Raw genomic sequence first — 27,001 nt, 5'->3', positions numbered from 1 at the left:
ACAGTGTCACAAATAAGAGACAATAGTTTTATGTTTTCTTTTGGGAATGTTGCTCTATGAGTTAGAGGAACAAAGAAACATCCGATAGCTGCCTTGTTGAGTTACAAAGGCAGAGTAGCTTGGTTTTAAGCTACTTGGTGATATGGGTGAGCCCATGGATAGGGTCATTATCATTTATTGTGACCCATCTAGCCAGTAACCCAGTCTACCATGCTAGGACGAAGCACATTAAGGTGTATTATCACTTTGTGAGGGAGAAGGTTCTAGCAGGTGATGTACATTTGGTATATGTCAGCACAGAGGAACATGTGGTTGAATCTTCATGAAGGCATTATTGGGCACTAAAAAGATCTATAGGTTTAGGAGCTTACTGGGAGTGCAGTGTGTGGAGTTGAGCTCAAGGGGGAGTGTTGACATATCGAGCTCAACTAATGCTACAGACACATGGATGACCCACCTAGGTGATAACTTTTGCACTTATGTCACTAGCATGGTTGGTGAGATTATAGTCGATATGATGCCAATGATATGTTGTTTGACAAGCATATTTGGATTACTAGAGTATGGCATAGTTAAAACACCAACTCATATAGTTAGGTTCACACTATGGACCCATTGTATGTTATAGTAGGAGAGTACTTTCCCTCATAGTGTACCCTTATCTCTATTATTTTATAGTTACAGAGAAGAGAAGAAGATAGAAGAAAATTCAACCATCCATCTTTCTCTTGTGTGTTGCTCTCTCTTGCTTGTAAGGAACTTAAGCTCTCCCTTTCCTCCCCGCATTCTCTTTACAGAGACTGTCTAGATCGCCATCAAAGCTCCTTACCTTGGGCACTATATATAGGCTTCTCCATTCAAAGTCTATCTAGATTCGTATAAGAAAGACATCCTTTATCATGTCTAGATTCTATATATAGCCTTCTCTATCCAAATTTTGTCTAGATTCTTATAAGAAAGACATCCTCTATCTAAAGTTGTCTAATCGCCATCAAAGCTCTTCACCCTGGGCATTATATATAGACTACTTTGGCAGCCTTTTTTCATCATAGCATTCATTGTGTTCAAGCACTTTTATAGTCAAGATATCATCTATCTAGAGTCTGTCTAGATCCTTGTAATGCAAGACATCCTCCGTTCAAGTGCTCTTGTAAGCAAGACATCCTCCTTCTAGAGTTTATCTAGATTGCCATCAAAGCTCCTTACTACCTAAGGCACACAGGAACAGACAGTCATCAATTCGTACCAAAGTTTACAAGTAGAAATATTATTTACTCTCTAATTCTTTCTGTAATTTAGTGCCTTGTATTGAGATTTTACTTTCGCTATTGTGTTTTCTTATAAGGTTTTCCAAGTCCAAGCAAAGCTCACCACTATTGCTTACTGATATGTTCTAGTGGGATTGGAACTGCGCTAGGGTATGGGTTGAGGGCCTTCAATGTGCAAAACCTAGTTAGGATTTGGAAAGTAAGGGCTGAAAGGTAAAGGGAGACCTAAAAAACAAATGCTTTTTTGGTCTTGGGTTCGGTTCTTACACTTCGGGGTCTCTTAGGTATAAGGACCAATATTAACTATAGGCAGCAAGAGTTCTTCAAAGTCTTGTCCCAATCCATGTGGCTTCTAGAGCCACACGTGGAAAATTCTCTTCTCCATAAGCCTTGGGATTCCCTAGACTTAGAAAAATTCAGTCCTCATCTCAAAAGATTGTGAACTCGCACTATAAATCCTTGGGGGATATGTAAGTCTATTACGTGTGATCATGAAGAGGGTTTTTAAAAAAAACCAAGATTTTGAGAAAAATTTATAGAAATCTACTTATATAAGGGGGTTTTAAATGGCTTTTTGGACAAAAACCCGTAAGTTTATAAAGAAAAAGGGATCATTTTTTAAAGTCAATTTACAGAAAAGGGTTTTTTTAAATACTCTTTGAATGCACGTTGTATGTAGGTCTCCCTAAAAGTACACCCCTCGAGGCCCAAATTTGGTCATTTTTTGTCCGATTGACACCAAATTGGACATGAGAGTTTCCCTTAGTGTCAAAGCATAGTGGAGACTTTAAGTCCCAATTTTGGATATGAACCTCCTAAAATTAGCCAGGTAGGGACAAAGACTTCAAGTCCCAATTTCGGATATATCAACTTGCTAAAATTACCTAGGTAGGGACAAAGACAATCCAAAGAAACCCCATTAATTTGGTATCCAATTTTGGAATCTTTGTAACTAGGTCTTTGGTTATAATTACTCATTTTGCATTTATGAAACTTCCATTCTTGAAATTATATTTTCATGGAGTTACAAATCTTAAAATATTTGGAGTGCAAGGGGCATTACATTTTCTTTGATTGACCATTTACCTTGGTGAAGCTTTTAGAGCATTTATGAGATGAGGGTCAAGTTGCAAATCTTGTAAAATATTTGGAGTGCAAGGGCATTATATTTCTTTGATAGATACTTTACCTTGGTGAAGCTTTTAGAGCATTTATCAAATAATAGTCATGGGGAGATAGGACATTCATAAACGAATAGAAAGAACTTTTCGAAGAGAGACATGTTGCATCTTGGGGAGAAGGCTCCCCATGGTACTTATAGATTTATATATTGTGAAAGGGCCGGTTTGTTAGCATGTGCATGGATAGATAAAAATAACTCTAATAGAATACAAAGGGTTGATGTAGTGAAGATATACATTATAAGATACATTGGTGATGGTAACAAGGTCGTAATATCTTGCCTAAAGATTGCTTTAAAGTACAATCAATATAAGGCTCATTGCAATACATTTAATATTGTGGTGCTTGGAAATGGATAAAGCTTGGAGGCCACTATCCATGGATGGAAGTGGTGGCGTGTGCATGGTAATGCCATGGATTATATGGAGGGATATGCTTGGAAAGAGGGAAGTTTCTAGATTTAATTATATGCTCCACTTTCAAGAGCAACTAGTAGAAGATGTGTACCTTAGCAATATCATTATTACGATGCATGAGTGGAAGCAAGTACTCCATTGTGTGTGCAACCAAAAGAAAGAGGTTGAGATTTGAAGCTAAGCCACTGCATGAAGAAAAACCCTCATGCACTATTTGGGGTTGTGAGAAATCCAAGAAGCATATGTGTGTGGAGCTTTGTTTTAGGAAGTTTCATTCTCAGGGAATAGACCCATTCTTGAACAATGGACGTTCAAGTGTTGGAAGAAAGGTTTGTCAAACTACTTTATGTATAGCCTAGTAGGACATGAGTTCAATACTCACCCCGTCCTTCCTACCCCCTGAAAAAGGGTGTAAATGCAGAGAAAGAAGGCATTGTCGTGTTGGAACAGTAGGATGAAGAGCTAGCTGAGTATATTTGTTACCTCACCTTGCTAAAGAAGTATTGGAACAAGAAGATTGATGATCAAATGAAGTTAAGCTTCTTTGTACCAAAAAGCTTTTTTTGTTCTTACTTCCATCCTTTTTAAATATATTTTCCAGCTTCTCAAAAAATGAATAATATAAAATCCTCACATTTGTATGATTTTGTGCTTAAGTGACCTCTTTACACTTGGTCCGTTAGATCACAATCTCATCTAGCGGTCAGCAAAGGCTTGTTTCAAAAAATCGGGGGGCAAGCTGAAGTTCGGAATAGCACTTTCCCTCCGAAGCAGTGGAACATCTCGAACTCGGAACTTCTGATTCAAGGTGAGCTCGCTTGCTCTTCAGCTATGGCGCCAAAACGCTGCTATGGAGTTGTCCTGTGGTCAAGTTCTCGTTTTTTTTTTTTTTGGATTGAGTTTTGATCGATCATTAGCCTGTAATGGCGCTACTAAACAGTGAAATCTGCAAGGAAGAAGAAGAAGCAGGAATACTACTTGCTTCTCCGATTTCTTAACCTTATGTCTTTAGATCGGTTAATCACCGCACATTGCTAACAATTAGGTCGAATCTTAGAGGCTCTCTCTCTCTCTCTCTCTCTCTCTCTCTCTCTCAATGTTTGTTGCTTGGAGTGCAACATTTCGAACCAAATGCTGATTTTCTGAAAGCTTTCACTTGGATTGTGTGCCTTTTTTATGATCTTTGGAAGAAGCTAATTCCTCCCACCTTTGGCTAAAGCTAAGCAAGCTACACGCTCTCGGGAAGCACAAGACATGGATATGGCGAAACGCAGGTGTGCATTGTAATTCAGAAACCGCATTGACGACCTTCTTCAAAACTTTGCTTTGGCCTTTTTCAGAATGGAAAATCCAGGAATTACTGCTAGCATCTTTGCCGATGAAAGTTTGCTAGATTTGTTAGCTTCAGATGAAGGAACTCAATTCTCAAAAGCAGGCTTACAGAAAATCTCGGATGCTCTTTCCAAGGTTAGCACATTTTTCTGCTGCCATATATCAACAAGAATGTAGTTCTTTCTGTCTTATGGTCGTTTCAAAACCCCCTGTGGAGCTCAAATCTTTCTGTGGAGGCACACGTAGAGGTCAGACACTCAGAAATGCAGCTGAGTCCTTCTGTGAACATGCAGGTTTCATTATCAAGCAGCCTTGACCATGGAATTCTTCGAAAGGTCTTTGAACGTTTGCGGAGTTGGTCTTCTTCACGGGAGGTTTTTTCAGTTATACCTCTTCTCGCAAACGTGTACGACAATTTGCTTCATCGAGACTTAGGCCTGCCGGAAGTTTCGGATTCCATCTGCGAGCTTCTTTTTTTAATCGAGGACATGGCAGACCAGAAAGACTGTAAAATTCCTGCCTCATTCCTTCTATCTTCTGAAGGCCTGAACATTTTTTCGGTTTCCTTGAGAAAGCTTTCAAGCTCAGGTCTTTAGTGATCACGTTTCAGGCAAGATTATGGCTGGGCAACACTTTCTGGGACGCCTTCTTATACTAGCCGGGTCCAAACTGACTGGAGTCAGGCTTCAACGAACTGCTGTAGAAACTCTATCATCCATAATTGTAATGTGTCCCACAAACCAGAGAATTGTGTCCGAGGATCTGACTTCAGAGTGGTTCGCTCCACCTTTGCTCTCTAGAGCTCCTCCTGTACACGTTTTATTTGAGAAGCTAAGACGTGTGAGAAGAAGTATAGACCTCAAATTAGGGGTCTTATGCTAAATCTCAACATCCTGCAGGCACAAACTAGTCAAACAGGTGCTGCCGAAGTGTGGGGACTTTTTTGTGCAAGCAAGCATTGTGGAGATCTTTTATAGGCTATCCAAAAGAAGCTCGCAGTTTCTTGACTTGCTTGAAGACAGAAAGTTGAGGGAGAAAATGCTCTCACTTCACCAGACTAAAAAGCCAGATTTACATGCAGAAACCAGGGCATTCCTTGACCATTTGAATCAGTCGCTTGGCCATTCAAGAAGGTATAGCGTGTTTGGTGAATTTTGGGGAAACAATCAGTTCGTCTAGTGTAATTTCACTTGGCTATCACTCTCTTGAGAACAGATTTCGTATTACTGCATTCTTATTTGCCTATATTTTAATTTTACAGATAGCTATGAAAAGTATGCCTTATCCAAACATTTTAGCTTCTTTACAGTATTTGCAAACTGAGAACATGCCTGTTTCTGTGATTTTCAGTATCTACTCGTTTTTAGCAGAGGACATCATCTTTGATGGGCGAAGTACACCCTTGAAGCATGAAAAATGGGTTCACTTTGGTGTGGATCATATTAGCTGCTTTGCAGCTTTAGACTCAGAATTTGTAAGTAAGCTCAGGCAAATACTTATGGCTTCGATGATATACTCTGGCAGTTTATGAATCACCTGATTACTGAATGCAAACCCATTAAATATTCAGGCTAGCAGCGGTGCTTCTCTCATGGATGTATTTTACACCAATGTCTGTGACTTGCAAAGTAAGTACCCTATATTTGTCCTTGTATGCTGGAGGTGGGGAAGGGTGGTGCCCATATTTCTTGGGTGTGTTGTGGCCATGTATGCATAGAGAACATGCACAATGAATGATAAGTTAGAAAATGCCTGAAAAATGCTACCTCATAAATTGGAATGCTGTAACACGCGGAAGCTCTGGGGGTCTTCTTTCAGCCCTAAACACTCTTGGAATCATGCTGATGCAAAACGCAGACATGAGGAGAGAGTAGAGAGAGAGAGAGAGTTGGAATTTCAGTATATTCATATGGTACAAAAAGGTACCCTACATCTACAGCCATAGGCTGCCTTTCATAAAAGGTGGAATACACCTTTTATGAAAGGTGGAATACACCTTTTATGAAAGGTGGAATACACCAAAATACTCCTAGTACTTGACCCACACCCAAAGGGGGAGTGAATGAGTCCAACAATGAGCACATGTGCCTATTTATAGGCCTTTGGACAAAGGAAGTGCTTGGCGACGACTGCTTGCCGGCTAGCCGCTGGGCAATAAATGCAACTTCGCCTCAAGACTTGTGCCCCTCCTGTAGCCGACACCTTTCCTTGCAACCGACAAGACTTCTAGTACAACCGACAGCATCCATCTTGCTCTTCTACGCATGATTGGTCCCCTAGGTTTTTCTCCAAGTCCAACGCTGGCCACCACTGCACCTCATGCTCCTAAATTCTGGTTATTATCATCTTTTTCTGGCTGCCCCTTCTGGACTAGCATCACGATATGTCCATGGGCAAACATGCACATGACATCCCCCTCTACTAAACTTGATGACGGGATTCCAACCTGTTCTTGGATGACTGTCATCATCCCCCTCTGTTCCCTGAGTCCCTCTGTCATCCATCCATCTCTGGCAACCCCTTTCACTGAAAACCCGGCCCGGTCTCCAACACCACTTTGTCTGAGAATAAGATCTATGCATTTGCTCTGATACCAATGTAACACGCGGAAGCTCTGAGAGTCTTCTTTCAGCCCTAAACACTCTTGGCAACATGCTGATGCAAAACGCAGATATAGAGAGAGAGTAGAGAGAGAGATGTGCTGGAAAATTCAGTATATTGCTACACACAGCCCTAGGCTGCCTTGAAGAAAAGGTGATAACACCCAAAATTTTGTCCCCCTATGGGACTCCTACTGACCCAATCCCTAGAGGATTGAATGAATACAACTATGGGCACACTTTGCCTTTTATAGTATTCTTGAGCAATGTAGAAGCTGGCCGACGAGTGGACCAGCAGCTGGAGAGGTTGGCGAACTCGGTGGTCAGAGAGGTCAAAGAGGTAAGCTATCGGCAGAGATGTCAGCGGTGGTCAAAGATTTCAATGGTCACAGAGGTCAAAGTGGACAGAGAGATCCACGGCAGCGAGAGAGGTCGGAGAGTTTAGAGAGATCAGAGAGGTTGGTGGTCCAAGAGGTTGGGAGTCAGAGAGGTCCAAGAGGTCGGCGAGGGGGCCAGTGGTAGCGGTCATGGAGTGATAGAACAATATTGATGTTTAGGCTCCATCTCCAGGTCTCTCGTATGGTATTTTCTTAAAACAATGAGAGCGGAGGAAACTATTGCCTGCCAAGCAATCATACCTCCAGAACCTTGAACTTAAGCTATGGGAGCTTATTGGCTGTGAAATGTTGTCAATGTAGCAGTTAGTACAACTCAATAATCATCAAGTATTAAAAATCTTCAAATGCACATTAGGGAATGGGATTTGTGCATTTTATGCAAACCGTTTTGTTCTCTAGAAGTAGTGTGCAAACTCTTTAGGCTTTAGAATGATTCTGTTGAAAAGGTTTACTGCTAACAACTTTAACATAAATGTTTAGTTTGATAATTTATGATCATTTCTTGTTGTAATCATGCATCATGATTCACTAGTTAAAACATTCCAGATGAAGATTTTTGTGAGCGCCATGTGGATATTTGTGTTTCTAGAGGTGTAACATGTGGAAGCCTACAGACAAGGTTATACTTCAGACAAGGCGATTGGGTCCCAAATACCCTTTGCAGGCCCCCACCAAGGATGGTGTATTTGTTTTATTGAATGATGAGAAAAAGACTCAGTTCTGTAGATCTTCTCTTGGCTGTAGACTTTCAGCCTGTAGATGATCTGATTCTTGACCTTCAATCTTCAGCTTTGCTTAGGAATTCCCTTGGCTGTCAGCCTGTCCTGGCCCTTGAATACCTTCAGCATTTTGTGAATTATGAGATGCCTAAATGACTTTCTAGACTATGCTTTATATAGTCAACAAAGTGCTGGTCAGTTGTTGCTAATAGGCTGTCGGCCTGCTTCATTATCTTCCATGACCTGATTATCATGCATATAAAATGCACCTTCTTTGCCCATTGTGTTGGCCGCCTTGGTATGCTGTCCAAGGCTGCCTAGGCTGGCCGCCTTGCTGGACTGGCTGCCCAGGCCATAAGCTGGCCAAGCCTTTGGGCTGGGAGACTTGGCCCCTAGACCTTCTAGGAGTGGCCACTTGCTGCCCAAGCCCTTCTAGTCCTGGCCAACAGCATGCCCATTGCCCAGCCATGGATTGGTTGTAGGGCTTGGCCATGGGTCTCCTTGACCCTTAGGGTAACCCACAAAAGTTACCCCCTTCTTAGGCAAAGGTATCAAACCCTCTTCTGCGGTTGCCCAAAGGGCTGCCCCTTCTGCTACATGCAACTACATGCAACTACTGAGATGCTTGGTATCTGGCTACAAGTTGAACACGTGGAACACCTATCATCATTCCAGAAGGTGACTCATAGTACGGATTGGCATTGCTTCATGTGCGGGACTTGCACACCTGACCAAGACCATGTACAAGACTTGTACACTTGATCTTGGACGCTTAGAGAGGAACCTTGGTTGACTCATCCCTGACTGAAGCTCACAAGGGACCAAATTCCACTCCAGGTCCTACATCTGCTTGTATAGATATGTCCACGTGGGATCCAAGTGTGGGATGCATGTGACATCTCCTTCTACTTAACTTGATGGAAGCCTCAATGCTTCCAAATAGTCTATCAATAATGTTGGAAAATCTTCGAAGAAGCTCTTTGTCAAGCCACACTGCTTTGTGTGCCCCTTGGTCTTGAAACTTCGTGAGGAACTGTCTTTGTTTTTGGCCGGAGCCGTGCTTGCTGTGCTTGAACAATATAGAATGATCTTGTAACATGTGGAAGCTCTCGGGGTCTTCTTTCAGCCCTAAACACTACTGAGAACATGCTGATGCAAAATGCAGACAGAAGGCAGAGTAGAGAGAGAGAGATATGCTGGAAATTCAGTATATTCATATGGTACAAAAAGGTACCCTAATCTACAGCCATGGGCTGCCTTCATGAAAAGGTGTAAACACCCAAAATCATCCTAATGCTGGACCCACTTCCTAGTGGAGTGAATGAATACAATCATGAGCAAACATGCCTATTTATAGGCTGGAAAATCACTGATGGTCTGGCCGACTGCTGGTCGGCGAGGTTCAAGTCCAATAAATCATGTGATATGCAGCCGACAGGTTCATTAGTCTATTCTTATGCTGGCCAATAGCAACACCACCTTTGCCATCAGATATCCTCCTGCCAAGACAACATAACATGCTCCTTTAAATTCTGATTCAGTTTTGATCTTCTCTTCTTTATCTTGTTGCCTCCTTAGGTTGAGCCTCTGTGAGAAGCATGTACATGTGTGCACATGACAGATCTATCCTGGAACCACAATTTCATTTTCGTCCACTAAATTTGATTTCTGTTCATCATCGTCAACGTTGGAGAGAGGCGGTCCAATGTAAGGCTTCAACCAATTGACATTGTGCATGGTCCAACTGGGTGGTAGCTTTAGCTTCATAGAAACCTCATTGATCTTCTTTAAAAGGAAGAAGGGTCCGAAGCTTTGAAACGACAACTTTGGGCATTGCTTACCCACTTGTTTCAACCTTTGCTTCATCATCTTGAGATAAACCCAATCTCCTTCTGAAAAGATCACATCTCATTTTCCTTGTTGGTCTGCCGAGTGTAGGCTCCTGTGCTTTAGCCAATCTGTCTTTCACAGACTCCAAGATCTCTTGGTAAGACTCCATCAATCTGTTCACTTTAAAACAGGTTGAACTAAAGGCAAATATTGTCTCCACTTAACTTGCTGGTCGTAAACATAATGTTAGTATATACTCAATGTCTACCTCTCAGCATGTATATCACATCTATGTTTGGTGCACTTTTGTAAAGGCTCCCATTATGAGGAGAAGCCATTGGTGCTCATGTCTTTGGTGGGAACCCCGGACCGCATCCATGCCTATTTGTTGCATTGTCTATTGCACTTTGTTTTGCTATCTATCTTTCCTCTATGCTATATTCTTATACATAACACTTTAGCATGTCGAATGCCAATTGATTGTAAATCTCCGTCTGGCCGTCCGAGTGAAATGCACTCAAAAAGTTAGTTCCAAAGTTATCAAATAATGACCTCCAGAAATGACTGGTAAACTTGGCATCTCGATCTGACACAATGGTCCTAGGTATGCCATCTATGGGGTACCAATGCTGAATAAACAACCTAGCGACATCCTCAACAGTTACATTAGTCCTATAAGGAATAAGTATAACAAATTTGCTACAACAATCAACAATTGTCAAACACTATGTATTATGCTTATCCGGACTGGCGCAAGTTCCTCACAAAATCCATCAAAATGTCTTTAAAAGGTCCTTCGAGAATGGGTAAAGATTGTAACAACCTTGTCTTCTTTCCATGAGGAGCTTTCACCTTTTGACAAACCAGACATTGTTGCATATGAGTGAACATGTCTCATCTCATTCTTGGCCAATAAAACTACTGCTTTAACTTCTCCAGAGTTGAGTTCGTATCTCTATGACCACCAGTGACGGCATCATGGACATCGTGGAGAAGAGTTTCTTGAAACTGTTTCAACACGCAAAGTCGACCTTTGTAGAAAACTCAACTATCGCATGTATAAAGAAATGGCATGGTCCTGTGGCGTCCAATGCTTGTTCCCATTGAGTACCAAATTCCATGGAATCCGCGTACCTATGCTTCATGTCTTCTAGTCTTATACCAGCGAGTAAATTGGATGTGGGGCACGGTTCCTTTCTTGCTCAAGACGTCAGCCATTGGGTTGGCCTTGCTTGAAAGATACTCAATCATACCACCAAACTGCTGGAAAGTATGGCTCTAGTGGTGCTGACGATCACTCCAATTTGCGCTTGGCATTGTCTGAAGCTAACGTAAAGCTCGATGATCTGTGCGAAATCTCAAAGTCACGTCCATAAAGGAAATGTTTTCAATGATTTAGGACCTATATCATTGCAAGGAGTTCTCGGTCATAAACCAAGTACTTCTTCTTTGTAGGGATCAACTTATGGGCTACTGGATTCCCATTCTGTTGCAAGACCACCCTGATAGTAATGTTAGTCGCATCGGTGATCACCTGGAATGGGTTATCCTAGGAGGCTAATGTTAAACAAGGAGCCTCAGATAATGCAACCTTGAGGTCCTTGAAGGCTTGCAAACCTTGAGGGGTCATCTTGATCTTTTGCCTCCGAGTCTTGACAGATTAGTCAGAGCTATTGAGACGTCAGAAAAGGGTGGAACTTGGCAAATACCCACAAAACTACCGAACATGATACGTTGTTTCCAAAATCTCCCAGTTTAGGGTCTCTGCCACTTTTGTTGGGTCTAATCGAATACCGTTGGCACTGATTGTATTTTTGAGGTAGCGAACCTCGTATAAAGAAAACTCCGATTTCTTCATTGACATAAAGCTCGTTGCTTTCTTGCAACTTCATCAATTTTTTGATGTCTATGTCGTGTAGCTCTTTTGCAGCTCAGAGAATTAGTATGTCATCCAAAAAGATGAAGACACAGTTTCCTATCAAGTCCTTGAAAACATGCATCATCATGTGGTTAAATGTAGCTGGGGCGTTGGTTAATCCAAAAGGCATGACCATGAACTCGTAGTGGGCCCGCTCAATTTGGAATGCGGTTTTGGGGATGTCCCCGTCGTTAGAATTCATGCATCTTAGTGTAATTGGGTTGTACCATTTATTGGACATTTATTGTGTTTTCTCCTCTATTTTTGGGTCGTGAGCTGGTTGGTGAAACCGATCCCGTCAAGTGGGAAAGACTCCGTTGGCCACCCACACGCTTAATAGCACAACTTTAAAACCACAAATTTGAAATGGACAACTTAATACAACTTGAAATTTAAATGAAATGAAATGGAAAGATGGACACCAGCACTGGGGCCGGAACGGGCCGACCCCCCCCTCAATATATGAAATATTTATTGGGAGTATTTAATAAATACAATGCTCCATGGGTTTCAAGAACGAGATAATGTCCATGTACATATGAAAACAGTACCAAACAAATAGGCTCGAAGTCGAATTTCGATGTAGAAGCTCGAAGCAGTATGACCACTAGTGTGGTCCAATCTCTACGGTCCTGTGCTTTCACTGGACTCTGCGGAGAGCGCCTCACTGGGTTTCGAGACCACGCACAAACAGGCGCTCTCGTACTAACGCCTGGCTCTCCCGATCTCAGCACCTTTGGACCGAGGTTCTCCAATAGAGCTTGGACAACCCGGCACTGAACGGGTGTTGGCCGAGCGGAATGAATCCCTTATCAGATTTAAACATAAAATACTTTACTTAAATCTGAAATTCACTTACTTGTAGATGGTTGATAGAAAACCAATACTTGTGGAATGATGAAGCCACCCAGGAGATGCGAAGTCCCCTTGATGAAGACTCAGTCGCCTCGTGGTGAACCACCAAGGCAAGTACCACCGCAAGAAACCACAGCCGCCTGCTGGGAGAGAAGAAGCATCCACTCGCAAGGGAGGAGATGCCTGGTTGCAGTGTGGAGGAGCTCAAGCAAAGTCGCCTGAGGGTAGTGTTCTACTGGCTGGAGCACAAGCGCACAGCCATAGCTGCCTGTAGGGGCATGCGCAGCTTGGAGAGGTGCAGCCGGTAGAGAAGAGGCAGCCTGCAGGTACTGTCGCCTGGAAGTAGCCGCCTGTAGGAAGGGAGATGAAAGGACAGTTTGCTGTTGAAATCGTGCAGTCTGTAGGAGAGCTCACGCAGTGGAGAGGGCAGCGCTTCCTGCTGGTGTACTGTCGCCTGTGGAAGTAGCCGCCTGCAGTCAGTGCTGGCTTGGAAGTACAGCCGCCTGTAGTAGTGCAGGCGCAGCCAACAGCAGCGTAGGTAATAGCTAGTGGAAAAAAAACATGCGCAGCTTGGATGATAGTCGGCAGCTGGTTTCCACGAAGCGGATGATGATCACGCTTGAAGAAGGGAGCTTTTTTTAATAAAACTAATGTGGAGTTTACTCTAGTGAATTCCACGCATGCATGTGGGGGGACTAGTGTGGGTAGGTGACCGTGCCTACCCCCACACTCACTTAAAGTGGGGCTCCCCACCTTGACCCCTAAGTGGGTGCCCAAAGGGGGTGCCCACTTTTAAATAAATGTGAACACCTAACCTTATAAAATAAAAGGTTAGAATATAAAACATTAAAACAACAAGTGCGACATACTTACCACCTGTTTACATGCACCAAAACTTGTCAGAATACAGAGCAGACTTCACGACTCACTGGCAGGCGTCCCCGCTCAGTAAGTAACACGTCAAGCAGGCAAACACACAAATACATGTCATGCGAAAACAGTTTTAAACATGCAAAATATGTGTGCATGTGCAAATAGTAACATGGACACATCTCCCGTTCATGGAACAAGTACAAAATATCTGTCGGCACAAAACTGGCACGACATAAAAACATAAAAACCTGGTCTTCCTATGGAGTGACAGTCCCATAGGTAAGACACAGTTCCAGGCATGAGTCTCCCTATGGTGTGACAGTCCCATAGGCAAAACACGGCACGAATACTGGCTCTTCCATGGCGTGATAGTTCCATGGGTCGAACACAGTCCAGGTCATACACGGGTGGCACCAGTCTGGCTCCCGTCCATATGACACCATCCTGCTAACACACGGGTGGCACTAGTCTGGCTCCCGTCCATGTCAGCAAAATACTGGCCTCTTCACACGAGACACCAGTGAACGAGACGCAAAAACTGGAGATGGACCAAATGGTAGGCCAATTGGTGACATCCCCCCGGGCTTCTAAAGAGTTGACCTCAACTGAAAAGCCTCAAGATATGCCTGCAACAACTGTGGGTAATCAACAAAATAATCCTCATTTACCCACTTGGCATCAATAGGCAAATAATTCTTAAACTTCACAAGGTATCTTCTGGAAAGCTTTCTTGCAGGTAGCTTTCTCTCCTTGTGAAAAACAATCTGTTCTGGCTGGAGGATCTCCTCAAGCTCGTCAATTTCTGGCGGATCTTCTGTGGACAGGCTCATCAGGATCTGGCCCCACATATTTCCGAAATAGACTCACATGAAAAGCATTGTGAATCTTCCAATGACTAGGTAAAGCAAGCGTGTAGGACACTTCATTGATCTTCTGAATCACCTTGAAGGGTCCATAATAGCGAGGAGAAAGCTTAGGATATGATCCTTCGCGTCCTAGCCTCTTCCGAAGCCTAGCCTTCTCAAATTTCAGCAATACCCAATCACCTTCTTTGACTTCCATGTCCCTTCTATGCTTGTCAGCAGCCATTTTATGCTTATCCTGAGATCTTGCTATGGCTGTCCGCACCTGACCAAAGGCAACATCTAAGTCACGAACATATTCATCAGCTGCAAATATCTCATCCTTTGTTCGAAGGATAGGTGGCAAGACCACTCTGTCATAAATAATCTTAAACGGAGCCTTTCCTGTGGAAGCATGGATGGTATTGTTGTAGGCAAACTCAACAAGTGGAAGATACTTCTCCCATGCACTCTTTTGATCTGCCACATAACATTTCAATAAATCCAACACGGCTGAATTTGCAGCTTCACTTTGGCCGTCCGTTTGGGGATGATAAGCTGATGAAAACTCAAGTTTAGTACACATATTATCAAATAAAGCCCTCCAAAATAGGCTTGTAGTCCTAGGATCTCTATCCCCAACAATGGATTTAGGCATACCATGATGCTTGAAAATATTAGCAAGAAAAAGCTTTACCATATGATCAGCTTTAATGGTTTTCTTGACGGGCAAGAAATGAGCTTGCTTGCTAAACCTGTCCACAATAGTCCAAATAGCATCATTCCCATGCTGGGATCTAGGCAAATCCATAATAAAATCCATCGTGATACTTTCCCAAGGTTGCGAGGGAATAGGCAATGGCTGAAGCAAACCTGGAGGTTTTTGTCTGTCAAATTTTACCTTTTGGCAAGTAATACATGCACGCACATAAGCCTCAATGTCTTTACGCATGCTTGGCCAAAAGAAATACCTCTGAATCATACGAGTAGTAGGCATAATACCTCTATGACCAGCATAAGGTGGAGCGTGACATTCGTCCATAACCTTTGGACGCAAATCCTTCACCACACATAGGCAATTATCCTTCAAAAGATAACCCTCGTTGATAACATAAGAGGCATGTGAATGACCAGCCATCAAATCAGTCCATATATGGCAAAAATCAGCATCCAAATGATACAAATTTCTCATAGCAGATAGGTCTCCATGAGAGGCCACTGAGACTGCAGCAACATAAGGCCTCCTAGATAGTGTATCGGCCACCACATTTTTCTTTCCTGGAGTATGCACAATCTGAAAATGAAACATGGAAAGAAAGTTTGCCATTCTCATCTGCTTCTCTGAAAGCTTGGTTTGAGATAGAAAGTATCTCAAGCTTTGATGATCTGTCTTGACTACAAATTCAGCCCCAAGAAGGTAATGTTTCCATATCTTTAAGGCGTGAATTACAGCCAAGAGCTCTTTCTCATAGATATCCATATGAAGCTCAGCATCATGCAAATGACGGCTCTCGTATGCAACTGCATGCCCTTCTTGTTTTAGGACAGCTCCTATGCAATCACCACAAGCATCACATTCAACCACGAATGACTTGTGCAAGTCAGGAACAATCAATAATGGACCACATATGATCGCATGCTTGAGCTGCAAGAAAGCATCCTGTTCCTTTGAAGTCCATTTGAAAGCAGTTTTCTTCTTCGTGAGATCATGTAGAAGAGTGGCAATCATAGCAAAATGCCTTATGAAACGCCTATAGTACGAACATAATCCCAGAAAACTACGTACTTGATGTACGTTTTGCAATTCGGGCCAATTCCGAATAGTCTCGATCTTTGCAGGATCCATTGTAACTCCATCTTTGGATACAATATGACCCAAATAATGAATCTCTGAAAGGAAAAACTCACTTTTCTTGGCATTGACGAAAAGTTTATGCTTCCGCAACTCTTCGAACACTGTGACCAAATGAGTTCTGTGTTCCTGCTCATTGTTGGAGAAAACCAAGATATCATCAAAGAAGACTCCTGTAAACGTGCGATGGGGTCGGAATATCCTATCCTTCATACGATTAAAAGTAGCAGGAGCATTGGTGAGACCAAAAGGCATTACCAAGAATTCATATAATCCGAAGGCTGTCCTGAATGCAGTCTTATGGACATCTTGTGGCACCACGCGTATCTGGTGATAGCCACTCTTCAAATCAAGTCTGCTAAAGCAAGCCGAACCATCAAGCTTATCCAAGATATCATCAATACGTGGAATAGGAAATCTGTTCTTGATGGTAAGCTTGTTTAAAGCTCTATAGTCTACACACATACGGAATGATCCGTCCTTCTTTTGAACAAGAAGCACAGGAGAGCAGTAAGGTGAGGAACTGGGCTGAACCAAACCTTTCTCTAAAATCTCGTTTACCTGCTTCATGATTTCTTCTTGTTGTGCAGCACTCACTCGGTATGCGGGTTTGTTAGGTGGAGAACTACCTGGCACAAGATCTATACGGTGATCTTCGGGCCTTTGGGGAGGTAATTCACCTGGCAATGAGTCAGCAAAACAGTCGTTGAATGCATTAAGAAAATTCAGCCTATCATTAGACATAGCATCCACATTTTGATGATTTGACACAAGACTATCACGCACAAAAACCAAGTACGCTGAAAGACTCTTTTTCATTGCTTTATTAATTTGGATGTGTGATACAACTGGGATGGAATCCCCTTCTTTGCCAGCATCAATAAAATGCATGCGGCCTTTATGCATGAAAGAAATCATATTGGACTTGTAGTCTTTGCGGGGCTCAAGCCTATGGTGCTACGGCTTTCCCAACAATACATCACATCCATTCAGAGGAGCAACTAGGAAATGCTCATTATCAAGGTAGCCCTGGATATGGATGCGCAACTTCCCTATCAAAGGGGTAACCTGCACCTCTTTACCAATAAATGCAGCTTCGGCTTCAATCTGAGGTCCCATGTTTTCAACCTCAATACCCAATGCAGCTGCCATTTGCATAGAGATGAAATTGTCAGTTGCACAGTCATCAAACATGAAGAGTGCGGGCTGATCCTTGATTTGCCTCCAAGCCTTGCAAACCATACGCTCTTTTGCATCATGACCTGTATTTCCTTGCACATCAAGAACGGCATGTACATTATTTCCTCATGCTTTGATTTGCGATCTGGGCATTGTTGGAACATGTGGTCTTTGCTACCACAAGAAAAGCATTTCCCATCCTTGGCATATTGCTCTCTTTGCTCCGGGGTTAATCCGAATTTGTTCTTCCTTGGGCCCTGTTCTTTAGATGTGTTGTTTTCAGCTTTACCACCCTTGTAAGGCTCCCGGAAGTTCTTTTTAGGTGGCTGTCCACCCTTCTCCTGATTTGGGACAGCCTTGTCTTTTCCCTTGGAACCTCCTTGATCCTGCTTAATCTTGAGCACCAATTGCTCCGTAGCAAGAGCAGAAGCTGTGAGTTGTTGCAACGTATGTTTCGGGTGCAATTCAATGCCCGATCGATATGCTGGTTGCAGTCGAGAACGAAACTTCCTCTTTCTTTCATCTTCAGTGATTTGCATAAAGGGAGTCACTTCCAGCAACACTTTCCAGAATTTGTTAACATACTGTTGCACGCTTTCATTGTCTCTTTGTTCCAGCCTATCCCACTTTTGAGTGAGAGTTTGCTCCGCATTGGGTGGCAAGAACTGAGCATAAAATCTATCCTTGAATTCCTTCCAAGTAGAGATGGGATCCTTGGTGATCTTTTCAGTGATCCACCAATGAGCAGCAGTCCCTTTCAAAAACATGCTAGCATGGCGCACCTTTGACTTTTCTGTGAAATCCTCATCGCTAAAAGCAATGTCGAACTGTGCCACAAATGCTAACACCTTAGAAGCATCATGTTCACCATGAAAGACATCAAATTTAATAGATTTGTCACCTGCTTTGAATTCTTTGAGCTTCTTGGCATGAGGCTCATGGTCTTCTCTTTTTCTTTTCCCCTTATCCAATGGGGTAGCCCTATCTGCATGGGCTCCATGGGCCGTCATAGAAATATCATGGGGCACGGTGGCATGGGCTTGAAACTCAGATGCATGTGACTTACCTGCATATGGCATTGTCTCTTCATGAGACAACTCAGAAGGCAAAATTTTTCTGGAAGCAGACATGTCACCATGAGATACATGTCTTGCATGCATGTGACTTTCATGCCCTCCATGAGCACTGTCATACATATATCTGTCAGGCTTAGTGCCTTGGGGGGAAGATGCATGTCGAGAGGTGACAGTCACCTCTTCCTTTTGCATAAAAGATTTCAGCCTCTGGGATGCGGGATCTCCATGCTTCAAACGAGGTGGATTTCTGAATTTCAGCTCTCCGTCATCCCCCTCTTTGATGTCACCTTTGCGAAGGAGATAGGCAAGTGCCAACTCCCTTGGTTTCTTGCCCACTTTACGAGCCATTGATTCAAAAGTTACATCAACCATAGCATCAGCCTTCCTGGCTTCAATAGCGCTTTGCAGATGGGGATCTTCATGTAAAAACTTTAACTCTTGCTCTTGAGCCTGCAAAAGTTTTCTCATATGTTCCATTACAGCCCTCATAGCATCAGGCTCTTGTTCAAGCATAACTGTCTTCCCTGGAGACGGTTGACCCTTGGATTCACTATCAATAATCCTTTCAAGGGGCTTGTGCCTACCACGCAGGGCATCAGACCCACGAGAAGCACTAGATGGACCCCTCGAATTTGGCACTTCCAAAGGGTTGCCTTGGCTGTCCATTGTGTTTTAAGTTTGCTAAAAGTGGAATGTCCAGTACACAGGTTCGTTTCCCCACTAGGAAGAGGGAAACAACCGTGCTCTGATACCAATGAAACCGATCCCGTCAAGTGGGAAAGACTCCGTTGGCCACCCACACGCTTAATAGCACAACTTTAAAACCACAAATTTGAAATGGACAACTTAATACAACTTGAAATTTAAATGAAATGAAATGGAAAGATGGACACCAGCACTGGGGCCGGAACGGGCCGACCCCCCCCTCAATATATGAAATATTTATTGGGAGTATTTAAATACAATGCTCCATGGGTTTCAAGAACGAGATAATGTCCATGTACATATGAAAACAGTACCAAACAAATAGGCTCGAAGTCGAATTTCGATGTAGAAGCTCGAAGCAGTACGACCACTAGTGTGGTCCAATCTCTACGGTCCTGTGCTTTCACTGGACTCCGCGGAGAGCGCCTCACTGGTGTTCCGAGACCACGCACAAACAGGCGCTCTCGTACTAACGCCTGGCTCTCCCGATCTCAGCACCTTTGGACCGAGGTTCTCCAATAGAGCTTGGACAACCCGGCACTGAACGGGTGTTGGCCGAGCGGAATGAATCCCTTATCAGATTTAAACATAAAATACTTTACTTAAATCTGAAATTCACTTACTTGTAGATGGTTGATAGAAAACCAATACTCGTGGAATGATGAAGCCACCCAGGAGATGCGAAGTCCCCTTGATGAAGACTCAGTCGCCTCGTGGTGAACCACCAAGGCAAGTACCACGGCAAGAAACCACAGCCGCCTGCTGGGAGAGAAGAAGCATCCACTCGCAAGGGAGGAGAGGCCTGGTTGCAGTGTGGAGGAGCTCAAGCAAAGTCGCCTGAGGGTAGTGTTCTACTGGCTGGAGCACAAGCGCACAGCCATAGCCGCCTGTAGGGGCATGCGCAGCTTGGAGAGGTGCAGCCGGTAGAGAAGAGGCAGCCTGCAGGTACTGTCGCCTGGAAGTAGCCGCCTGTAGGAAGGGAGATGAAAGGATAGTTTGCCGTTGAAATCGTGCAGTCTGTAGGAGAGCTCACGCAGTGGAGAGGGCAGCGCTTCCTGCTGGTGTACTGTCGCCTGTGGAAGTAGCCGCCTGCAGTCAGTGCTGGCTTGGAAGTACAGCCGCCTGTAGTAGTGCAGGCGCAGCCAACAGCAGCGTAGGTAATAGCTAGTGGAAAAAAAACATGCGCAGCTTGGATGATAGCCGGCAGCTGGTTTCCACGAAGCGGATGATGATCACGCTTGAAGAAGAGAGCTTTTTTTTAATAAAACTAATGTGGAGTTTACTCTAGTGAATTCCACGCATGCATGTGGGGGGACTAGTGTGGGTAGGTGACCATGCCCACCCCCACACTCACTTAAAGTGGGGCTCCCCACCTTGGCCCCTAAGTGGGTGCCCAAAGGGGGTGCCCACTTTTAAATAAATGTGAACACCTAACCTTATAAAATAAAAGGTTAGAATATAAAACATTAAAACAACAAGTGCGACATACTTACCACCTGTTCACATGCACCAAAACTTGTCAGAATACAGAGCAGACTTCACGACTCACTGGCAGGCGTCCCCGCTCAGTAAGTAACACGTCAAGCAGGCAAACACACAAATACATGTCATGCGAAAACAGTTTTAAACATGCAAAATATGTGTGCATGTGCAAATAGTAACATGGACACATCTCCCGTTCATGGAACAAGTACAAAATATCTGTCGGCACAAAACTGGCACGACATAAAAACATAAAAACCTGGTCTTCCTATGGAGTGACAGTCCCATAGGTAAGACACAGTTCCAGGCACGAGTCTCCCTATGGTGTGACAGTCCCATAGGCAAAACACGGCACGAATACTGGCTCTTCCATGGCGTGACAGTTCCATGGGTCGAACACAGTCCAGGTCATACACGGGTGGCACCAGTCTGGCTCCCGTCCATATGACACCATCCTGCTAACACACGGGTGGCACTAGTCTGGCTCCCGTCCATGTCAGCAAAATACTGGCCTCTTCACACGAGACACCAGTGAACGAGACGCAAAAACTGGAGATGGACCAAATGGTCGTCCAATTGGTGACAGTTGGCCTGCTCTAGTGTAGTTGGCCAGGTGCTCATACTCACTATATAAGGAGGCCTCCCATTTCTCACTATATAAGGAGGCCTCCCATTTCTCACTATTTCATCCAATCCCTTGCACAAGTTCAACATTCTCTTGCTGGCCAATTGCCATTGTAAAGCTTCAAGCTAATATAAAAGGTGATCTTGTCCACAAGCTCTCTCTACTCTCTCTCTTATCTTGTTAATGCTTCCGCCTGTGCATTCTCCAACATGGTATCACTCGCTTAGGTTCAGGCTGCTCCATCTTCTGCAAATCTGCCTGCCATCTCTTTTGCGCGCCTTGCGTTTTCTGCCCTAGCTCCTCCTGGCTGCAGATCAGTCCCAAACAGTGGCTGCATTTTCCTAATCTGCTGCGTTTTCTGGTCCAGCCAGCCCTCTTCTTGTTGCTGGCCAATTTCTTGTCTGCGTTTTCTCCTACAAAGGCAAGGCGTCCAGGTTCTTGGCTATGTTTTCTCCTACATAGGCAAGCGTTGGAGTTTTGGCTGTGTTTTTTGCTCCGGCATCAGTTGTTGGTGAGTTTCTTGCATGTGGAGTTGCCAGACAAGTGGCTGTACATCTCCTTCTTCCTCGGTGAGTTTCTTGCATGTGGAGTTACTAGACAAGTGGCTGTCCTTCCTCCACGAGTCCCTGCCCTTCGGTAGGCGGTTCTCGGTGGTTTCTTGGACTGTTTTGCTGCTGTCCAGCCTCCTCCTCTCTTAGGTTTGAGAGGGGGCTGATTGGTTCTGGAGCCTCGCTTCGTTGGAAAGCACTTGTGAGAAGTCTTTGAGAGTTGAGATTTATGTTTCTTGTTGCTGTGGATATGGCTCCCCCCTGTACGAACAAGGACGACAAGTTGAAAGGACCCAACTATGCCCATTGGAAGCTTCATGCGGATATGGTTCATCCACAAGGGTTTGTGGGATATAAGACATCTCTCATACTCCTACAGAGAGGGACAACTAGCAGCATCAGGGTTTACCTCAGCATTGGAGCAGGGATCAGTCTTCATTCCTCATTCTTTCAGCATGTTTCCCTCTCTTCCAGGGGTAGACATCATCTAGGACAGCATAGATCCATTTGGATCTCATTGTAACCACATTCATCATCTAATATAGCTGCACTGCATTGCATTGCATTGACACTCATCTCTCTTGTGTCCATCTCAGTTAATCATCTCTTAAGTAAAGTGTAGCACTAATCCAAGGTTGCTTAACATCGATCAGTTCCCCGCATGTCACATTGGTATCATAGCATAGGGTAGGTAGCCTTAGCAGTCAGTGCATGTTCATTCTCTAAAGTCATTCAGTCATCATGTATCACGTTTCCGCACAGTTAAACCCAGTTCTCAAAATCTTGCAGACCACCCTTAGGGATTTTCCCTTAGGTATGCATTAGTAACCCATCCATCTACATTCTTGCACAGCATATCGGGTTGCACATGGCTTGCATAGCAGTCATCTTAGCAGTCAGTCTTGCATCTGCAAGGCATACATGTTTGCCCATGAATTCTGTGGGGAAGAATGACATCCATCATCAAAGGAGTACATAAGTTTTGGGCTTCAACTGGCAGCAACAAGAAGAAGTTGGCTCCAACATCGCCTGGGGAGGTTCAGAGCTTCAGGAACGACGGAGATGGTAGGTGAAAGGTTTCCACAGGTAGGTCAGGGGTGACTCAGGTATTTCCGAGCAGTTTTAGCAGCATTTGCCATTCAGTTCTCGTAGTAGATAAAGTCTTTGACTCAAAGGATTCCACTCCTACAGACGACCTCAGTCCTGGCAGCAGCAGAAGTCAGAAGGGGGCAGTGGTTCGGTGGAGAAGGATTACCAGAGGAGTCGAAAGGTTGCCAAGTATACCACCCAGCAACAATTTAGCAGAGGGGAATGTCACGTGCACACCCTTCAGGTGTACAGTGACATGGCATCATTTCTAGCAGCCGAATCATCATCAAATATTTATCAGATATTTACGTATGATTTATCAGGCATTTTACAGGCATTAAAAGCATTTAATTCAGCTTGTACATCATTGTATGGGGCTGGAATGGCACCTACAACAGTGTACACATCATCTGCATCTCATGGAACATTTCAAGCATTTAAAGCTAAGCATATAGGCAAGCATGGAGGCAGCCGACAGCAGTATTATGGCCTTTATGGGCTGTTATTCAGGTCGGGTTGCTGGCCGACAGGCCCTGCTGGCCGACCAGCAGCCCTACACATATATATAGCCTGGCGCCTCTCATTCCAAGATATAAGTCAGCATTTCAGTAGTGGTCTTTAGTGTTTTCCTTCCAAGATCCTTGGGGATAGCAAGACTTCAAGCAGGGATCAGTCTTCATTCCTCATTCTTTCAGCATGTTTCCCTCTCTTCCAGGGGTAGACATCATCTAGGACAGCATAGATCCATTTGGATCTCATTGTAACCGCATTCATCATCTAATATAGCTACACTGCATTGCATTGCATTGACACTCATCTCTCTTGTGTCCATCTCAGTTAATCATCTCTTAAGTAAAGTGTAGCACTAATCCAAGGTTGCTTAACATTGATCAGTTCCCCGCATGTCACAGCCCGAGCGTCCTCAAAACTCTAGGAGGTGGACTCAGGATCAAGATCAGGAGGATGAATTTGTTGCCGAATTGCAAGACTGCGAGAATCGGGACTTAAAGGCGCATTCAATGCTTGTGCGGACCATCATAGAGGTGGTATCATCGGCCGTGCAAACTCTCACCAATGCTCATTAGGTATGGTCTAAATTGGAGGATCTCTTTGCTCGAGATTCGTTAATGAGGGCAGTTACCTTTGCAAGGGTAGCTCTACGGTTTGTTATTCCTTTAAGGCAGTTCCATGCAGTCGTTCCTCATGAAGGCCAAGGTTATCCATGACACTGGCTATGGGTGTTGCTTTGTCCTCTTCTCAGCTTGTTGCACTTATCCTCACCAAGCTTCCTCCGGACTATGATGGGATTTCTCGATCTTTGCGGTGCCAGGTCACATCCACTCAGTTGGTTTTTGATGATCTTAGCTCCCTACTATTGGAGGAAGAGTTCGTTCTCATTTCACAGAGTAAGTTGAAGGTGTTGGTCAACAGTTCTAACTAGGCACTTTCCTTAGTTCAAAAGAAAGGTTGGAGTCATTGCTTCTCTTGTGAGAAACGAGGACATCTGTCACGATTGTGACTCTCTTAATCTCTCCTTAATTACTCCTTTATCCCTTATTAACTGAAAGGATACCTGTGAAGGGTCACACCCTTACACATGGGTCACTATCAAAGGACATGTCTATTTATTAAAAGACACCCCTAAGTCCAAAGGACATAACCATTGATTCAACAGCCACACCCCTTCCCACGGATGTGTCTCTTCACATGTACCCTTTCGGCCTCTATTTAAGAAAGGTCTCTATCTCAATGCAAACAACTCAGCTTTCCGCTCTCTAATTATCTTTAGTTCTTGTATTCAATTTTAATCATGTCTTAATAGACTAGGAAGTCCTTACAGTGGTATTAGAGCAAACAATCTCCAACCTGTCGGATGCCCACATCCAAAAAAATCCGAATCCTAACCCTAAAAATTAGTGTAATATGCGGAAGCTTCGGAGAAGGATCGGTACTTCAAAACTCAGAAAACAGCACTCTTTTCGCGACGGAATTAACGCACAAACTGAAAGACGATGTGCAGAAAATAGAGAGAGAAGGGGGAGGTGGAGAGAACACAGTATTGGGTCCCAATTACCCTCTGTAGGGCCCCCACCATGGATGGTGTATTTGCTTTATTAGAATGATGTAAATCTGAAAACAAATACAAAGTACTTGACCTTTTCTTGGCTGGAAAACCTGCCCTTGACCTTCAGTCCTTCACCCCTTTGCTTTAGCAATGTTCTTGGCTGTCCTGGCCCTTGGTTGCTTGGAGCTCTTGGTGAATTATGAGATGGATTCAATGAGATCTTGGCTGGGCTTTTATACCCCTCCCTTCATGCAGTCGGCTGGCTTCAGGACAGCCTCACGACTAGGTATTATTAATAAAATGTATTCACACTCTAATAAATGCTGTTTTCACACTAGGCAGCCTGCTGGCCATCCTGCGCAGCCTTCTGGAACAGCTCCTGACTGCTGGCCAATCAGCGCATGGGTGTGGGACTGCTCCCTACACCTGGCTGACCTGCTGGATAGTGCTTTAATCCCTGTCGGCTGCCTGTCCAGAAGCTCTAGAGCTGGCCGACAGCCCTCCCAGCCCTTGCCTTGGCTGGTGGGCAAGGCTTGGGCCCTCCTGGCCCCTTGGGGGTGGTTCTACACCTCCCCCATGCCCATACTACAAGTGCAAGTGCAAAACCTTCTCACTGGGGTAGCCCTATGGGCTGGCCCCTTCTCTACATGCAAACCTACATGCCTACAGAGGCCTGGCATCCAGTTGCAAACCAGATACACAGAACATCTGACATCATTCCAGAGGGAGACTCACAGCGCGGACTAGCACTGCTTCTTGTGCAGGACTTTGCACACCTGACCTCGGACTCATGTGCAGGACAATGCACACCTGACCTCGGACGACTGAGATGGATCCCTGGCTGACTCGTCCCAGACTGGGCTCACATGGGACCAGTTCACCATCCCAGGTCCTCCACCTTCTGTACAGAAATGTCTACGTGGCATCCAAGTGCGGGATGCACGTGACATCCCCTTCTGCTTAACTTGACGGAAGCTGCATAGCCTCCAAATAATCCGTCAATAATACCGGATAGTCTTCGAAAAATTCTTTGTCGAGCCATACCGCTTCATGAGTTCCTCGGTCCTGAAACTTCGTGAGGAACTGTCGTAGTCTTCGGCCTGAGCCATGCTTGAAACGGTGCAGAAGGATCTGTTCTGGAACCATTACTTCTGCTTCATCAATGATGTCTGGTTCCACTTCGTCTTTGACCTCTGAAGGGGGTGGACCTGCATATGGCTTTAACCAACTGACATGAAATACATCGTGCATAGTCCAACTCGGAGGTAGCTTTAACTGCATAGACACCTCATTAATCTTTTTCCGGATGGGAAATGGTCCGAAGCTGCTGAAAGACAACTTTGGGCATCGCTTGCCCACCTGCTTCAATCTTTGCTTCATAATCCGAAGATATACCCAATCTCCTTCCGAAAATTTCATGTCCCTTCGGTCTTTATTGGCCTGTCGAGTGTAGGCCTCTTGCGCTTTAGCCAATCTGTCTTTAACGGACTCTAGGATCTCCTGGTAAGACTCCGTCACTCTATTCACCTCAGGTACTGAAGACGAAGTCCTGGTTAACAACGATTGGAAAGGCCTTCCAAACGCTGCCTCATATGGAGTCCTGCCAATAGTTGAAGAAAAAGAGTCATTCAAAACAGCTTGAACTAAAGGCAAAAACGATTCCCACTTACCTTGCTGATCGTGGACATAACACTTCAGCACATCAAAGGCCAACTGGTTGTATATCTCTGTCTGGCCATCTGTCTGTGGGTGGAATGCACTGGAAAAATAGAACTTAGTACCAAAATTATCAAACAATGCCCTCCAAAAATGACTGGTAAACTTGGCATCTCGGTCTGACACTATGGTCCTAGGAATCCCACCAATCGGGTACCAATGCCGAATGAATAGCTGGGCAACATCCTCGGCGGTCACATTGGCCCTGCAAGGAATAAGCATAACAAATTTGCTGAACCTGTCAACAATAGTCAAACACTGTGTATTACGCTTACTCGGACTGGGAGGCAGATTTGTGACAAAGTCCATCGAAATGTCTTGGAAAGGACCCTCAGGAATTGGCAAAGGCTGTAACAACCCTATCTTCTTTCCACGAGGAGCTTTCACCTTTTGACAAATGTCACAGCGTTGTACATATGTAAACACATCAC

General features: G+C 44.3%; 1 protein-coding gene across 2 annotated transcripts in view; it reads left to right on the top strand.

The window, feature by feature from the left end:
• The first annotated feature begins 3,726 nt into the window (after positions 1–3,726).
• Positions 3,727–27,001, top strand: part of LOC147631683 (uncharacterized) — a 93,887-nt gene continuing 70,612 nt past the window's right edge. The window contains exons 1-6 of one of the 2 annotated variants that reach the window (XM_086808197.1): positions 3,727–4,333; positions 4,492–4,705; positions 4,809–4,974; positions 5,098–5,331; positions 5,549–5,672; positions 5,769–5,826. In XM_086808197.1, the coding sequence (XP_086664323.1) occupies positions 4,208–4,333; positions 4,492–4,705; positions 4,809–4,974; positions 5,098–5,331; positions 5,549–5,672; positions 5,769–5,826 (922 nt within the window). In that variant the 5' untranslated portion in view covers positions 3,727–4,207. The remainder of the gene's footprint in view (positions 4,334–4,491; positions 4,706–4,808; positions 4,975–5,097; positions 5,332–5,548; positions 5,673–5,768; positions 5,827–27,001) is intronic. The other variant, XM_086808196.1, reaches the window with a different exon arrangement.

This window comes from Cibotium barometz, chromosome 14, assembly GCF_041138505.1.
Source record: "Cibotium barometz isolate CiBa-2024 chromosome 14, ASM4113850v1, whole genome shotgun sequence".
NCBI lineage: Eukaryota > Viridiplantae > Streptophyta > Polypodiopsida > Cyatheales > Cibotiaceae > Cibotium > Cibotium barometz.
The sequence above is the reverse complement of the archived record's forward strand: the minus strand, read 5'-3'. Positions and strand labels throughout refer to the sequence as shown.